We start from the raw sequence: 18,560 nt of genomic DNA on the forward strand, positions 1-18,560 counted from the left end.
AGATTATATCATAGTCCATGTATTCCAAAGGAAAACATTCCTAGGAAACCAAATCAAGAAGAAAATAGAATGCATTTTTTGTAATTTGAAAATGTAAAAGTTAAACGATTTGAAAAGCTTAGTTGCCTCATTTGTAACAGATGTAGCAGATCATGAGCAGTTAGAGGGAGACAGCTATCTCACTGTTGTAATTTTAAAACAAAAAAAATGATTACACAGAACAAAGGCTTTTGATGAAATGGCTTCACCAAAGTATAAACTCTCATCTTACCTCACATATAAAGAAATTGGTACAACTGTGTTGAGAATAATAATATATGACCAGAATGTTAAGAATCCTGAGAACACAGAGTTCTTCTCTCCTTCATTCCAAAAGAGGAAAGTTCTGAATTTGTCCCCAACTTGATTCTCCCAGATTGAATTTCCTATTGCAAGAATAATTCCCAAGCATATCAGAAACCCAAAAATCTGAAATGAGAATAGAGGTCTGGTTAAGGTTAACTTGAATCCCAAACTGGTCATATCAAGGCAATCTACCACTTCTAACTCCAAGAAATTGTCATTTGAAAAGCAAGTTATGCAAAGCTCGTCTTACTTATCATTAATCATACAAGTAAAATGTAATATATTTATGTTGGGAACTTGGCTAAATATTTTACATACATTTTCTCACTTAATTCTCCCATTGACTCTCTGAGATAGGAACAAACATTATTCACACTTTACAGGCCAAAACCAAAATAAAACAGAAGCCCAGACAGATTATATAACTTCTTTATGGTCACAAAGCTAATAACTTCACATCCTCTATTTGTGAAAAGTGCATATATTTAAGTGGCTTAAGTAAAGAAGATCATATGTACTGATTTGCTCTGGTCAATCCCAGTTTACATCTATTTTCCAGGCGTAATATTAATAGTATTCCCTTCTTTCACCTTCAAAAGCATCCTGTTTGAATAATAAACTATCTGGTAACCCAAGGAATAAAACCAAAAGGAAGAAAATATCAGTAATAAAGGACTGTCTCAGACTAGTCAAGTCTCTTGGCTACAGACCTAGCTGCACAATCCTTACTTAAAGTCAACAAAAAAGATAAGGATTAATTAAAATACGGCATGACATATACTAACAGTTTTCAGGTTGCTTCTGAGATTTAAAAAAAAGTAGGAAGCAACCTGAAAACTGTTAGCCAACTCTTACATTGTGATTAGTATCAGTATTAGCAAAGCAGACATTTTAGAGGTAAAGCAACTAGGAAGACAGCAAGGCCAGTCCCTTGTAAGTCCAAAATCCCGAACTTGGAAAGGAAGGACACAAAGTCACCAAACATATAACACCTGAGCTGAACACAATGTTCTGGGAACCTTGCTAAGTGTCACCGTGTTAGGAGCAGACACCAGTCACTGTTGAGGGAGGAGTGGGGCTAAAAACAGGAACGTATTTCTCTCCTATTTCCTTTTTCCTCCAAGAAAGATTATTCAGGCATTCTAGGACTGTATGTATGTATCAGTTGAGCAAATATTTACTGAGCGCAGATTCTTTAACGTTACTTGTGAGTCTGTGATGGGGCTGGTAGGGAAACATGGTTCAAAGTCCTCACTGTCCTCATATTTCAAAGTCAATGTTCTAAACTCAACCCTAATATAGGGAGGCAAAGCAATATGACACAAAAGTCAGATAACAATCTGATGCACAGCATGAGGAAGCACAAGATTAACCGATGAAAGGGTGGGATGTGAAGAAGACCTGACTATTTGGAGTTCACAAGTGGTAGAGAAAATCATTTCAAAAAATTCAGAGGAGAAAAAAAATTCAGAGAAAAGAGATAACCATGGGCCCAGGAGGTTTAGAAGTCTTCATGAAGGAGGTGAACAGTGACTTGGGCCTCAGAGGATTTATAAGCAGAACCAGCTACATAATTTTCAGGGCCCAGTGCAAAATAAAAATGCAGGACCCCTTCTCCAAAAATTATGAAGAATTTCTACACAGCAACAACAGATCAATAAGCCAAGTGTGAGGCCCTTCTGAGTGGGGGCCCTGTGTGACTTCACAGGCCACATATCCGTGAAGCCAGCCCTGTCCACAAGCTATGTAGAGAGGGCATGAGCAAATGTAACATGACCAAAAGACCAAACTACCTTAAAAATTATGTTTTGTTTTTTAAAAACAAATGGTCTTGCAAGGCCATGAAGGCCTCCATAAGCACTAACCTACGTCTCATGAGAAACTCTACCAACAGCTGAGAAATCATAATCTAGGAAGTAGAAGACAGTAGAACTGGGCCCCAAATGCAAAGTCCCCAAATACAAATTCCACAAGGAGAATGTAGATTTCTGAAAGAATTCCCAGAAGAATGTAAGAAATATATTAAGATAACAATGACTAATGATAGTGCCTAATTTTGTTACAGTAACTTACCCATAATACTAGAGTATTCATCAATCTATCAATGCTTGTCCTCTTAAACTTTGTCTTACCACTGTTCTGCATTAGTTTAGTATCAGGACCTGCAAAAGAAAAAAAAAGAAAGAAAGAAAAAGATATAACTTTGAAATGATTAGATGATGTATTATTATTATTATTATTATTATTATTATTATTAATTCCTACTTATATCAAATGTTCCTGAAAGGAAAATAATATGTTTTTTCAAAATAATTTGACTTTTATTAAGAGCAGGATTATTATTAAGTTGTTTATGATTCTCATCTGCTGGCTTAACAACAATCCTGGAAATTGCAAGGGAACTGGTCCTCTTAGAAGGGGAAAAATCCAGACATAACTTGAAGCTAAAAGGTTTAAGAAATGCTATTTTTCAAAAATCTGTGTATGGATGTGCTTATAGTTTGAAGCCATTAAAGGTTAAGAAGTCAGTCAAACTGAGGAATAATTTATAAATGTCTAAAAGAATGTAGTAATAAACACAATTCAGAACACTAAGGTCAAAAATGGAAAGTTAAGATAAGAAATCAAATTCTGGATGTGTTTCCCAAAAAGATGTGAGGTGACTTTAATGGAGAAACTAAAATAACTCCAAACAATACAACAGCAAGTAATTTAAATCTTTATTGTGTATTGCACACTATTTATATAATATGCATTTTTTTGTAAGGGCAAAAATTGTCTTAAATTCTGTTAGATTTATTTCAAGTAATTCTCTTAAATCCCATGTCAGACATTTACTAAGTGCCTTGTTCAAGAAATTCTGAGAATATTATTAACTGCTTTAGAGGTAGATTATTAGATGATTAACAAAGAATATTAGATTATATTGCTAAGGAAATTCCTTGTGGACAAAGAAGATGCTCAATAGAAGCGATTACATTTTAATTATATCGGATTTCCCCAGTCTTCCCTCTCCACTTCATCTTTCCACAATTATCACCAATCCATGCAGCACTTAAAAGCAGAGGAGAGGGGCTTCCCTGGTGGCGCAGTGGTTGAGAGTCTGCCTGCCAATGCAGGGGACACGGGTTCGAGCCCTGGTCTGGGAAGATCCCACATGCCGCGGAGCAACTGGGCCCGTGAGCCACAATTACTGAGACTGCGCATCTGGAGCTTGTGCTCCGCAACAAGAGAGGCCGCGACAGTGAGAGGCCCGCGCACCGCGATGAAGAGTGGCACCCGCTCGTCGCAACTAGAGAAAGCCCTTGCACAGAAACGAAGGCCCAACACAGCCATAAATAAATAAATAAATAATAAAATTATTAAAAAAAAAAAAAAAAGCAGAGGAGAAGGGAAAGGGAAGAAAAGAGAGAAGCGGGGCACACATGGAATTATACGCCATTCTAGAAGTCAGGGAAGCATGGGAACATCCTTAAAAGACTCCTTTACTTGAAAGACAAATTGGAGCAAAGATTGGGGTCTCGAACAATTCACTGTCCTGAGTTGGAAATTGTACCCCAGTGTCCTATTCCCAGCCACTACTGTGTAAAGGAGACCACCCGCATTTTCTCAGAATCGTTTATTGAAATCATATGGACATTGAGGGTGGGAAGTATTTCTTTTAGTAAAGATCACAAAGAGCAAATAGAGTTTGTGATTGCTAAAAGCTGAAATATTGACAGACCAGTTTTGTGCCAAAAATTTACATTTCTTAGGCATACATACACACAGACTAGCAAAGAATCCACTGAATGTGTTCTTAAGCACTTATTTAAATATATCCACAGATGTTGACACACATCTCTTCTTCCCCTCATATTCACAGTCCTGAGAGAATTTTCCATACTCAACAGCCTCTTTTTCTTTATCTCCCACTCATTTCTCAAGCTAGTTTCTGGGCCAGTGACTCCACCAAAACAAATCTAGTGTTACCATCAATATCCTCCATGCCTTCTTGGACCTCTCAGCAGCCTTTGACACTGTTGATTACTCCATCCTTTTGAAACACACTCTTTCCTTAGCTTCCATTTTGCATGTTCTGCTTTCCCGCCTACCTCTTTGGTAGCTTCTTTTTTGTCTTCCATTATGCTCATTCCTTTCTTCCCAGCCATTAAATAGTGAGACTTCTTTAGAACCAGGCATAGGCCATCTTCTCTTCTTTCTCAATCCACCTTCCCTGAGCAATCTCATCTAAGACCACAGCTCCAATTAACATCTGTAGGCCAAATGTATATCTCCAGCTCAGATTGCTCCTCTGAGCCCTAAACTCATATATTTACATCCATATATTTGATTGCCTCTATGATATCTTCACCTGGTCTTTCTAAGGCCCCTCAAGTGGTCCTTGTCCAGCCCAACTTGTGACCTTTCTCCAAGGTTCCTTATCTCAGTGAATGGCACCACTATCCATCCAGTTGTGAAAAGTGGGAGAAACCTAAGAGTCTAGTCTATCGCATCACTCCCACCCTAAATCCAAAGTACCATCATCTCTCAACTGGACTGTAGTAAAAGCCTAGCAACTTTGTCTCCCCACATGTACTCTGCCACCACCCGAATCATACACTTTTTCCAGGACCCTATTTACCAACTTTAAAAATACTGTAGGCAGGAGTGAAACTTTCAAATTTAACACTTACACACACGCCATCTGTTTGAAAAACTTGCAATGGCTTCTGAATGTTCTCAGGATAGAGACTAAAATTCTGGATACAGACCACAGGACCTGTATGTTCCAGCCCCTATCCCTGTCTCTAGTCACATGTTCATCTCTATCCTCCAAGTTTTCCATGCTCTACACTGGCCTTCTTAAGTTTTTTTGTTTGTTTGTTTGTTTTTACCTCCCCAGCCTCATTCCTACCATAGAGCCTTTGCCTATGGCGTGACTTTTAGCTAGCTTGTTCTTTCCCTTCATATTCCTCCACTACATACTCCTGTGAGTCCATGTTCTTTTTCTTCAGAGCACTTATCTCAGTTTGAGATTATATACTCATTACTACAATTATTTAAGATTAATGTCTCTCTCTCCTACCAGACTCAAAACCACGAGTGAAGAGACCACTTTTTTTGTTCACATTCTTAATTGCAAATAAGTAAGTAGCATAGTGCCTGCCACATAGTAGGTACTCAATAAATAACTGTTTAATGAATGAATTTATTTATTAAGTACCTGCTATGTTTTAGGCAATGTGCATATGTCCTTTTCACCTATTATCTCACTAATGCTTAAAACAAGCCAAAAAATTAGGTACTATTATCCTTAGTTCACTAATAATGAAACTCAGGATTAAAGAATTTAAATAACTTGCCTGAGATTTTTTTTTTTTTTGTCTAGTTAAGCGTCAGAGCCAAAATTAGAACCCAGATATATCTAATTCTAAGGCTCTTGCTCTCAACCACTATTTTTAAAGCTATATGAAATAGTCCATTAATTCATTAATTCACTGACTCATTCAAACAATGTGTGTTTAAGACTGTGACTCATTCAGAGTCCAAACAGGAAATAGATGACACAATGATCAAGGGTAATTAGAGAAAGGTTTATTTATAAAGGGAATCTTTACAAAAGTGTGAGTGGGTGTATCGGAGGTACAGAAGTAAAAGGTTAATGCAGTAACCAAGGACTTAGTAGCAATCAAGATGTTTCTCTATCTACACCAGAAGGGTAGGATGAAGGGAGGGGGTGGTTATTAGACCCTAAGGAGAGAGTTGTGTAAAGTCTGCAGCCTTTAGAGGAAGAGTGACTTTATGTTGAGGGACCCAGCCAGCTTGAAGGTAGGCAGTCTGGGGGAATAAATACCTTGACCTCAATCTTCTTCCTTTGATCTCTTCCCAGGGACCCCCAATGATAGGACCAAAGTTCAAGGAAACCTATTAGTGTAAACCATACAAGTCAGCCTCCCAAGGCAGAGAGAAGAGTGTGAAATGTGAGAGTAGATCTGGAGGGGCAAATGGGAGACATCACAAAAACCTACTATGCACAAAAACCTACTATGCACCAAGATGGTGCTGACTCCTATGGACGCCTTAAATGAATAAGACTTCTGACTTGTACCCTCAGAAACAGGACTTTCTCCTCTCTTGAGATAAAGGAAAACCATACCAGGGAGGCACGGCCTAGCTGTTAATGTATATTAGACCCTCATAAATTATAGATTTGTAAAGTAAACCATGTTTATGTCAACTGTACTCCTTGCACAATCCTTAGTGGCAGGTATAACTAGAGTAATAATACAGAAAGAATAGTTAATAATTTGTTTTGGGTAACTTTCATAAGATGTAGGTGTCCACCTAGAACTAGTTCCCCAAATTAGATGTCTCATGACTTAGGGGTTCTGAGACACTCATTTGTTCAACTCTGACATTGACGAAACCAACGATTCCTCTGCCTGCCGTTATTCTAGTTGAACTTTCTATTAACGTTTGTGCCTAGACTAAAGTCAATGTAGGCATGCTCTGCTTTACAAATACCTGCCTCGTGAAGATCCCCTGCCAGTGATCATCAAGGTCACATCACAAAAGAGGGTGATGCCCCACTCCTCCCTGCCGAGATCCAAGAGCAGTTCATTTTCCCAACTCTCAGCCTATGGTGCAGATAATGCACTCTGAATTGATGCCGAAAGAAGGGAGACACAGGGAAGGAAAGAAAATAGCATTTGTCAAGCATCCTCTTCCATATGCATTGCCTCACTGAGCCTTTACAGTGACTCTCTAATGTACTCATTCTTATCCCCATATTATAGCAGAGAAAACTAAATCTTAGGAAGTTTAAGTAACCGAGGTTTAACATTCTCCAGCTGGTAAACAAATCTAAACCCAGATCTGTCCAATCCAAATTCTGTGAACTGTCTGTTACACTTTTTTGGAGGGAGACCTGTCCAGCTCACCACTCCACTTTCTTCTATGTAGGAGCATTTTCCCACAGAGCCAACATTATGAAGGAAAGCTTGACCCCTGAGGGGCTCTCAGCAGCTGTCCTAGCATAACATGCTATAGCTGAACCATACTTCCGAATTAGTCATTCCAAACAAGATCACACAAATGCAAACAAAAGTTTGGGCTACAGCCCACTCCTAGGATGGTGCACCCCCCCATTTCTCTAATGATAGGGAGCAAACCAAGAGGGTCCTTCACATCAGAGGACCTCCAAGAAATCTCCCCTTCATTAAGTGGAAAGACTAAGGGGGAAGGTAAAGAGAGGTTAACGTATAAGCCTAGCACTCTTTTTCTCAATACAAGATGAAAATAAGGAAATAGATGATCATAGGTTTATTCCCCTGACTACAGAGTAAAAGCATCTGGTGAAAACATTATGAAACCAGATTCATCCCCAGATAAAACTGTATATACAGCCTCATTTCTAGGGATTTCTCAAGTCCTTACAATGGCAATGCCCCAAGCAGCAAGAGCCTTGCTAACACCCACAGCTGAGAGTATTTAAGAGGAATTGGGAGGATTTCTCTAGATTTGGAACAGTTTTGAGTCTTTAATGAACATTTTGTTACTGTTGAAGGAAGTCAGTTAAGAAGAACATTCCAGTTTTGATTGCACATATAGTCAATGGGCCCAAAACACATCTTAATTTGGTGTCACAATAAACAGGATTTTTAAAAAATCAAGGACTGACAATTGAAGCCATGAGTGAAATTTGAGAGGCTTTATGAAATGGTGCTACTGTAAGCTTCCTTAGCAGGAGAGTGCCATCTTGGGCCCTTAGAGACAAAGTAGAGACAGGAAAAGTGGCAGCAGGCAGGGGAAGAGGCACTCCCCCCCCTCCCCCAAGTCCTATCCCCACCTCCAGCATGCACAGTCTTTCCAGGACCCGCTGTCCTGCTGACGAATAGTAGAAGAAGCTCTGAAATAGACACAGAAATGACTGCAGGATCTCTAAGAAGGCTTTTCCAAAAGGATTGCTTGAACTTGGCAAACTACAAAATTAACAGCAGAGCTGGGGCTTTCTTTCATGCCCATCCTCCACTTTAAAGGCAGGCTGATTAATACATATAATGATGGGGATGATTGAGACGGGGTTAGAGAATGAGAAATTAAACAATAGGTATCGTAAATAGTGCTACAATGAACATTGTGGTACATGTCTCTTTTTGAATTAATAGCCAGGACATGGAAGCAACCTAAATGTCTATCGACAGATGAATGGATAAAGAAGATGTGGCACATACATACAATGGAATATTACTCAGCCATAAAAAGAAACGCAATAGAGTTATTTGTAGTGAGGTGGATGGACCTAGAGTCTGTCATACAGAGTGAACCAAGTCAGAAAGAGAAAAACAAATGCTGTATGCTAACACATATATAAGGAACCTAAAAAAAAATAAAAATGGTACTGATGAACCTAGTGGCAGGGCAGGAATAAAGACGTAGACATAGAGAATGGACTTGAGGACACGGGGCGGGGAGGGGGAAGCTGGGGTGAAGTGAGAGTAGCGACATACATACACTACCAAGTGTAAAACAGCTAGTGGGAAGCAGCTGCATAGCACAGGGAGATCAGCTCAGTGCTTTGCGATGACCTAGAGGGGTGGGATAGAGAGGGTGGGAAGGAGGCTTAAGCAGGAGGAGATATGGGGATATAGGTATGCATATGGCTGATTCACTTTGCTGTACAACAGAAACTAACACAGTATTGTGAAGCAATTATACTCCAATAAAAATCTATCCAAAAAAAAAAAACCAGTAGGTATCTAGCATCTGAGTAATTAAGGCCCATGCACTCTTAAGAAGAAGTTCATGGGGCTTCCCTGGTGGCGCAGTGGTTGAGAATCTGCCTGCCAATGCAGGGGACACGGGTTCGAGCCCTGGTCTGGGAAGATCCCACATGCCGCGGAGCGACTAGGCCCGTGAGCCACAACTACTGAGCCTGTGCGTCTGGAGCCTGTGCTCCGCAACAAGAGAGGCCGCGATAGTGAGAGGTCCGCGCACCGCGATGAAGAGTGGCCCCCGCTTGCCGCAACTAGAGAAAGCCCTCGCACAGAAACGAAGACCCAACACAGCCAAAAATAAATAAATAAATAAAGCCAGAAAACATCTTTAAAAAAAAAAAAAAAAGAATAAGTTCATGATGTCAGTGTTTCCTTGCAGAGTGGGGCCACACAAACTATTTCCAGAGCAGCGGAGTCTTATCCTGGTGCCCTGCACTCTGCAGTCAACCCAGAAGGGCACCTTGCACGCAATAATTGCACCGTGCTCATCCAACCTGGAGAGCCGCAGACTGTGCTCACGCAGATCTCAGGAAGGGCTCTCCCATAACAGACCCTGGAGAGTCTTCTGTACCTGCAAAAATAACCATTCCAAAACACCAGCTGGTATTTCTCAGGACACAGCCCCTCAGGATTATCTTCTCATTGTTGAGGGAGTGCTTGCTGCCCTTCCAAGAGAGGACTCCGGTGAATTTATCTAGTTTGTTGTTAGGCGCCTCACAGACAACAATCCCTGTAAAATACAAAAAACAAACATCTTTATGACTCACCTCAAACTCTCTTTAGAGGTCCACAGTACTGCTTTAGCACCCAACTTCTAACATACAGTACACTTTCCTTCTCTTTTGGACAGCACAGTGTTATATATACACATATGTACATATATCCTAGGCTGTGCTAGGAAAAATCATCTGGGAGGGGTACAAAGATGGAAATCAATCAGATATTTTGAAACATAATTTTCTGCACTGTCCAAATAAGAACAGAAACCTCAAGAGCCATGGGATGTTTATTCCTTTAAAAAGAAAAAGAATCACTAATCTCTACTTTTGGTTTGTAACAAATGATTTTTGAAAAGATAAAGCAGGGATGATCCTAAACGTTTTTCTTATTTCATTTCTTTTTATTTAATGTAACTTTCATACAGGTTAAAGTGGCATACTTCCAGTTTCACAACCAAAGTTAATTGGGTCTTTCTAGGCTGATAATCAGAATTTCGGGCTTCCTACTATATTCCACCCCCAAGAAACCTGGGTCTTGTTTGCCACATGTGCCTGAGAATGCGTGTGATTCCTTTCAGCTGTTCTATGCTTCTTATTTTGATTAGATTCAGAGATCTGGGGGCTCTCAGAGGCACCATATAACTTGCCCCAAACTGTCCAGAAGATGTTTCTAGTTTTTTTTAATACCAAGCCCATCCCAAACTAAGGGCATACCCATTCTAAATCAATGAATCAATTCGTTCCATTATTTCAATAAGGAAATACACTTTTAGGGTGAGGGTTCTCTTGATAGAAAAACAAACCAGAGATAATCTTTCATGGACCCTGTCACAAAATATATCTATTAGATTCAAGTACATTTGCATTGCAAACAGTTGGGGTTAACTTTTTATAAGTTATGAGTACAAAGATTTGAGAGACAGAGAGAGAGAGAGAGGAAGAAAAAGAGAGAGGGAAGGAATGAAAAAGGAGATTGAGGGTAGATCCAAACAGGGTTCAAGCCAGCCAGGGGTAAGATTAGTGTCTACAAAATTCTCTCTTGAAAACAATAAAAATACATTTATTTAATCAGAAGCCAATAGGGTAGATTGCAACATAAAAAGTGGCATTTGGAAAATGAAAAAAGGAAGCATGTCTTCAGCATTGACTGAAGGGAAGAGAGGCCAGCCAGGCCTACAGAACCTTGTATTGCACTGTTACACCCCTAACAAACACCTCCTGAACTTAGAGGCTTCTTAGATGGGCTCCCTTCCTTAGTAGGATGATATGTTTTCCTTTTAAAGCTCATGGACCGAGGTGACAGCAGCCAGTTTTCACATGGCCTGATCACTCCTAACCAACCAGATCACTAATATTCATAGACCTTGCTTGAAAAAACAAAAACAAGGGTCTGGAAGGAATGAGAGACTCGAGGGCTCTGGGCTGCTTTTCCAACTCCATCTACCTTTCTCCAGTATCATAAAAGTGTCACTGACTGAACACCCCCAACTGGGACACACACTGGCTTCTTCCCAGACATCCACTGCTAACTGTGAGCGTCCTGGCAGGAGGATTTGGATGAGGCTAAATAACCTGTACAAAGTCACTTTTTATACGAAGGGAAGTGGCTAAGTCCTTGTTTGCTCCCATTACAGCATATATCACAGATATTCAAAAGTAAATGAAAACTGATTTCAACTGGCCCAAGTTGTTTAGACAGTTACATTGTGGAAGAGAAGACTTTTTCTAAACTCTAAGAATTTCAGTATCTTTTTTTCTTGACCAATAATGTACATTCCTGAATTTTGTAGAACCTTGAATTGGGTGTCACCAGCAAAACCTACATAAAATTATGGGTCAACAGCAACCCTCAAAGCTTATCCCAAATTCTTGACCCAAGACTCAATTTCTCAGGCTTCAAACTTGGCCACTTAAAAAAAAAAAAAAAAAAAAAAAAAAGTGCTTTGGGCAAAAACAACATGATACACAGTTCCTGCCAACAGGAATATAAAAAACAGGCTCATTTGATCATTTTTATTGTCGTAAGCAAAGACTGACATGGAGGCAAATACAGCCTTGAACATGTTGGCTCGCCCCTCCCTGGTCCCAAGGCTCATCCACTTCTGGCCTGACACCAAGGGTGTGGTTCTAGACAGAAACAGGCAGTAAGGCCAAGGGGCTCTGCCTCAGTTTTTGGAGGCCCAACTCCAATGCAGCCCTTCTGGAAGAGTGTGGGCCCAGTGATTTAAATACATACTAAATACAGGGCCTAGTCAAAACAAAGTGGCAAGAACAAAGCCAAACTACTTTTTTTTTTTAATCTTTAGAAGTGCTCAGCTTCCCCCTTTCAGCCCTGTCAGCACAAAACACAAGCTTCCCAATGTCTTTTCTGCCTCTTTCCAAAAGGGGTGAGCAGGTTTCTTTGAAGGGAGTACTAGATTCACTTCTATATCCCCATAACCCATCATACTGGCTCCATAATAGGATCTTAATAAATACTTGTTGGAGAGATGGATGGAAAGATGGTTTCAAGAGAGAGACTGGGAGGTGATATGAGTATTAGAGCAGATCTAAGATGAATGAAAGAAGTGGTATATTTCCATGGTAATATGATAAAGGGGATTGGAAGACCTAATCGCCCAGCATCAATGGGGGACTTAGGTTGGCCTAACCCTAAAGGGATACAAATAGATCTGAGAACACTGAGAACAAGGTGGGCAACTTAAAGCACATCAGAAGCAACCAAAACTATATTCCTCACATAAAGCATAATAAGGACTAGAGAAAAACTGTAGGACCTTTCTTCCCTTTGCTAATTGTGTCAAAGAGTAAGAGGCAGTAAACAGTCAGATGACAATGGATGAGAAAACAGTTTAGGAAAAATGGCATTGTTTCTCACATAATTATTCACTGAACACATGTTTAGAGAACAAAGTCATCTTTAATGAGCAATAAAATAACCGGGAAAAAAATCATGTCAATAATGAGGTATAAATATAATGAAACTAGCTAGTCACAGTTGTTCGCTTCTCTGAAGATAACAGACATGTAAGCAGATAGCAATTCATCCAGTGTGCAATCACACAGAAATACTCTAGGCCATACCGAACAAAATCCACAAGATTTCACTCTGAACCCTGCCGGCATTCTAAATTTAGTCAGCTGGATTGTTGGTTAATTACCATCCTAATAACCTTCTCAAACTAAAGTGTTTATCTTAAAGTGGAAATCTATAGTTTATCATGAAAATGGAATTCAGTACCCAATACTTCAAGATTTTTCCAGAGCAGTTGGCTTTATTTCTTTATGGATATTATTATTAGCAATGTTTCTTGATTATCTGCGCTACAACTCTTCCCTAAGACAATTACCTATTAAATAAGACATCATGGGACTTCCCTGGTGGTGCAATGGTTAAGAATCTGCCTGTCAATGCAGGGGACATGGGTTCGATCCCTGGTCCAAGAAGATCCCACATGCTGCAGAGCAACTAAGCCCTTGCACCACAACTACCGAGCCTGTGCTCTAGAGCCTGCGTGCCACAACTACTGAGCCCACGAGCCACAACTACTGAAGCCCGCACGCCTAGAGCCCATGCTCCACAACAAGAGAAGCCACCGCAATGAGGAGTCCACGCACCACAACGCACCGCAATGAAGAGTAGCCCCCGCTCGCCGCAACTAGAGAAAGCTGGCGCACAGCAACGGAGACCCAACGCAGCCATAAATAAATAAATAGGTAAATTTAAAAATAAATAAATAAGACATCATCATTGCTGTTCAAGAGTTTCTCCAGCCAAGAGCTTCTTAGAGTTTAGAAGACTGCCCTCTACTGTTGCCCTGATGATTGTGACAAATACTTATTTTTTCTTAGAAAGAAGAATGTCACCTTCCCATTTTCTAAAACCTCATTATTCTTCAACTATTAAGCCTTAGCCACCCATCATCACCACCATGATGGCCACATCAACACCAGCAGTAAAGAGAAGAGTTATTCCTCCTTGTCTTCACAAGGCATCTATGCCTTACACAGTCACATCGGCTTTGCTGTTAGGCTGTGCTTCTGTCCAGGTGAATAGGAAACATATTTGATAAGTTTAAAAAGTCGCAAGATGCTAACCAAGCCTTTCTGTGTGTTTGGTTTTTTTTTTTAAACCAAAAAGAGATGCTTGTTTTTCTGTGTTTTAATTACACAGATGCTCTTCTTTAGAAAGGATCACAAAAATACACAAAGATTCCTGAAATAAAGAGTCAACCTTTCCCTGGTTCGAAACTCAGTATTAACAGTCATACAAAATATGTAAACTTGTCATATTTACAAAAAAACAGATCTTAGTCCAGCCAGTAACAATATGCAAAAGATTCTTAAGCACATTTGGACAATTTACATCCGGGGCTTTCCTCAAGGCATAATAATGACCAGTTTACAAATGTATAATTGAAACTCTTTCCAGTTATTATTTGTAAATCTTGTCAATTCCTGTAAGACTTCAATATGAAAAATCAAGATCCACTCTATTTTTATACTTATTATAATTTTAAGTCAAGTTATGTATCTTTTTTTATAAAATTCAACAGACTACATATCAATTTTTTTCTGATGTGTGAAATGTATAAAATATTTATATGAGAACTTTTCAAATAAATGGATTTACCTACCAAAACCCACCTCTGTCTTGCGTGTGCTGGTCTCTACGTTTGGCCAGCTCTTCTGTGAGCTCTTCTCAGGGATCCTGACATTCAAGGTCACTGAGAACATTTGCTACTTTTTAAAAACATGATGATGTCGTCTGAGTCCTGAATGGACTTGATCTCTGGAAATTCATTTTGCATTTTCAGGTTTAAAATATTCTTGAAATGTATATCTTACCCTGATCAGGAGCTAAGCAGTCATGCTGATTCCCCTGACTCTCCCATGCTGCCTTTCTGTTTGCAGTTTAGAGCCTCTCATGTCCTTTCATAGACTAGGCTTTGCCAGCCGTCCTAGGTTCATATTCTAACTCCTCCACTTAGTAAACCTGGGACCTTGGGAAAGTTATTCAATTTATCTGGGATTCAAATTCCTTGCCCATAAGTTGGAAGTAATAATCACTTCCTCCCAGGGCTGTAAGGATTTAGTAAGATAATATGTGCAATTACTTAGCATGGTGCCTGGTACATAGTGAGTACTTCTTCATGTGTCAACATCATGTGTAGGGCCTGAGAACTTTAGGACTTTTATCTAATTAAAGGCTTCTTTGGGAATGAGCTCTTGTTCAAGTCTGTCTTCTCCCCTGGGCTATAAGTGCTATGAAAGCAAGGCCTGCGTCTGACCTATTAACCACTGTATCCCCAGGCTTACTAAACACTGTACCCCCTTGCCATTGTGTTAAATATACATTTAGTGGATAAATGAACAGATGACTGAGTGAATGGATAAAAGAAAGAAAAGAATGAATGAAAGCTCATGCCATGCCTGGGCTTCTCTGGTGGCGCAGTGGTTAAGAATCTGCTTGCCAATGCAGAGGACACGGGTTCAATCCCTGGTCCGGGAAGATCCCACATGCCGTGGAGCAACTAAGCCCATGCGCCACAACTACTGAGCCTGTGCTCTAGAACCCTCGAGCCACAACTGCTGAAGCTCGTGCGCCTAGAGCCCATGCTCCGCAACAAGAGAAGCCACTGCAACAAGAAGCCCTTGTACCGCAACCAAGAGTAGGTAGCCCCTGCTCGCCGCAACCAGAGAAAAGCCCGCGTGCAGCAACGAATACCCAACGCAGCCAAAAATAAATAAATAAAAAAAATTTTTTTAAAGTAGTCTGAAGTGACAATCTTTAAAAAAAAAAAAAAGCTCATGCCATGCCTAAAGAGGCCACCAACAAGACACTGTCCGTGGGTTTAAGAGCAAAAGTGGGGAGGCAGGGAGACTTAACAAGAGACATCCTGGAGCCAGACCCATGTCAGTTTTGACTCTTGGTCTTGTCCCCAGTTTGGAGTTCCCAGTGGGGACTTCTCTAGGGTTAGGACTGGGAAACTCAGGTCTTCAGCTACTTAGAACATGTGATATGTCCTTAGGACACAAGGACAAAAAAACTGTAGTTTGGTGTTAAGAAAGTGTTTTGACAAATCTCAGAAGAAAAACCACATGGTAACTAGAAGCAAAAATAAGGCCATACCCAGATTTGCCCAGAAGTCACAAGCTAAAAGATATTCTTAGCACAGACAGAAAGGGCATGCCTCACATGTCTGTCTCATCTATTAGACCTTGCCATAGCCAGGCAGGGCATTTCCAAATGTACACAATGCTGATATCATACTTTTAATTTAAGCTAAAAGATGCAATATCTGGTTTTAATTCCCATGATTCAAGGAAATCATTTTTAGTCACCAGAAGAAAACTTGAAATCTACTGATATCCCATTATGACAAAGGTTAACAGAGGAGACATAAAAGAGGGGACAGAAGAAGACTGGAGGAGTAAAAGGATCAAAAGAACCTTGATAATACATGTGAAGATGTGTTATAATTCTACATACTTTGTATTGCAGCTTGTCCTTAGGGGTGCTTAATGAATAAACTTAATAAACTTATTAATAGAGAGAGAGTGATGAAAACAGAAAAGATAAAAAATAACAGAAAAAGAGACAATGTGGATAGAGGAGATAAGTAAACTAACATAAAGAGTGAAAGAGGAAGATATAAAGAGAATAGTTAGAAATAATGCAAAAAGGGAGGAAAGAAAAATGGTGAAATGGGGTCATTAGAGAAACGTGTGTACATAGTATATGGTGTGTGAACGTGTGTGTCACAGAGGCAGGGAGAGACTGAACTTAAAACTAGGGCTTGGAGAAAAGGAAATGAAGGAAAAGTTGAAGGTTATAAGAAAGCAAAAGCAATCGTGGGAAGGATTTGGGGTTTGTTAACTGTCCCAACTCTTTCAAAGACTTTTCCACATCTTGCATCACTCTCTTCATCTTTAAATTTGGCTGCCAACAGGGGAAATCTAATTTGTATATTGTATCTAATTTACAGTATTTCCCCCTAATCCCTCCGTTCATTTTCAGATGCTTTCTTGGAAACAAGAAATCATATTTTAATATGGCTAAACCCACAGAACATCATATTGCCTTGAACTTTAAGGTAGATTGAAATTCAACCCAAGATTTAAGAATGAAAGAGTAACTTTAGCAGAAATCTGGTATTTAGCCCAGAAGCGTACCAGCCTCATAAATTTGGCATTACATGTTCTCTGAAAAGTGACCACAGTTTACGTATAAATGAGAGACAAGAGAGGTCTGTGTTGCCTTTATCTGGGAAAACGATTATATGTTGGAGATTCGGTGAATTACCTGTGCTATGTGAAGCGAATTCAGGCCACAACTATTAAGTAATAATTATTAATACACTTTTAAAATAAATTTTATGAAGCATTAACAGAAGACTATTTATGTATATATACAAGTCCTTTGACCTCTCAGGACCTGTTGTCCCATCAGTGATAAAGGAATTATTTTAGGTGAGGAAGTATTTTCCTGTTTCAGCCCAAGCAGCACCACTTGTACTGGTTTAAATTTGGGATTTTTGTGATAAATTGTGTTTGGAGAAAAGACTCTGAAGAAAAGACATTGTAAAACCACCAGATGACCCCTCTCCTAGCCACTGCCCTCCAGGAGAAGGGGACCCAGCATCCTTGCTTTCTCTAACAAGTTCCCATCAGGAAGCCTCCTCCTCACCCCATCGTTTCACACTCCACTCTCAATCCCTTACCTTAGGCCACTCCTTTGCTCTATCATGTCTCTCTGGGGCCTGAGGCTGACCCTGTCCCCCATTCTCCAGCACCTGTGACCATTTATTCATGCATTCAGCAAGTATTTATTGAGCACCTATTCTGTGCTAGGCTTTGTTCTAGGGACTTGGCATATATCAGTGAGCAAAACAAAGATCCCTGTGCAGCTTACATTGCAGCAGGTAGGCGACAATAAATAATAAACAGAAAATAAGCAATTTGTAGAGTATGCCAGATGGTGATAAGTGCTATGAGAAGAAAAAGTCAAGCAGGGTAGGGAGGACTAAGAGGTGTATAAGGAGTCATGCTGAGAAGGAGGATTCTTGGCCCCATTCCTGCAGTTCCAAGTAAGAAATCTACCTAATCCAGCCTGGCCCTTTATACACTATCCTGGAACTGACCTATGGTCAGAGGATGTGTGTGGTAGAGACAGTACTCAACAAATATCCATACTCGTTATTTCCCAGCCTCCCTTGCAGTTAGGTCAGGCCCATGTGACTCACGCTGGCCAACGAAACGTGAGAGGAAGAGCAGCTGAAAGTCAGTTTGTCTCTTTCATCTCATCCTTACTCTGATGTGCTCACCTTAAAGGCCATTAGTCTAGGCATCAGGGCTATGAGATGAAGAAGGCCACCCAACCTGCATCAGATGTGACATGAGGAAGAAATAAACTTCAACTGTTTATGTCACTACGATTTCAGGGTTGTTTGTAACTGAATCATAGCGTAGGCTATCTGTACCAGTATCCGTGAAAGAAAATGAACTGGTAATTATAATATCATTTTCTGCTTTTTGATGGTAAAGTAAGCAAAAAGTCATGAATTTTTACCTCCTCATAGACTGACAAAGTTGTAAAGGTACAATTCTGCCAGGAAAGAAATGAGTAAACTACATTTAGGTTGCCCTTTTAGGACTCCATAAATATTCTATGACATATTTTAAGAAAGTATTTTGATTCGTGAACACAATTTACTTTTCTTGGATTCATGTAACA

General features: G+C 39.9%; 1 protein-coding gene across 6 annotated transcripts in view; it reads right to left on the bottom strand.

Moving 5' to 3' along the window:
* ATP8B4 (ATPase phospholipid transporting 8B4 (putative)) overlaps positions 1-18,560 on the bottom strand; it is a 315,749-nt gene that overhangs the window by 88,071 nt on the left and 209,118 nt on the right. For all 6 annotated transcript variants that reach the window (XM_068551361.1, XM_068551368.1, XM_068551388.1 and 3 more), the window contains 3 exons: positions 9,676-9,834; positions 2,419-2,507; positions 272-468 (listed from right to left, as the gene is read on the bottom strand). In XM_068551361.1, coding sequence (XP_068407462.1) covers positions 272-468; positions 2,419-2,507; positions 9,676-9,834 — 445 coding nt within the window. The remainder of the gene's footprint in view (positions 1-271; positions 469-2,418; positions 2,508-9,675; positions 9,835-18,560) is intronic.

Source organism: Eschrichtius robustus, chromosome 1 (assembly GCF_028021215.1).
Source record: "Eschrichtius robustus isolate mEscRob2 chromosome 1, mEscRob2.pri, whole genome shotgun sequence".
In the NCBI taxonomy this organism is placed as follows: Eukaryota; Metazoa; Chordata; class Mammalia; order Artiodactyla; family Eschrichtiidae; genus Eschrichtius; species Eschrichtius robustus.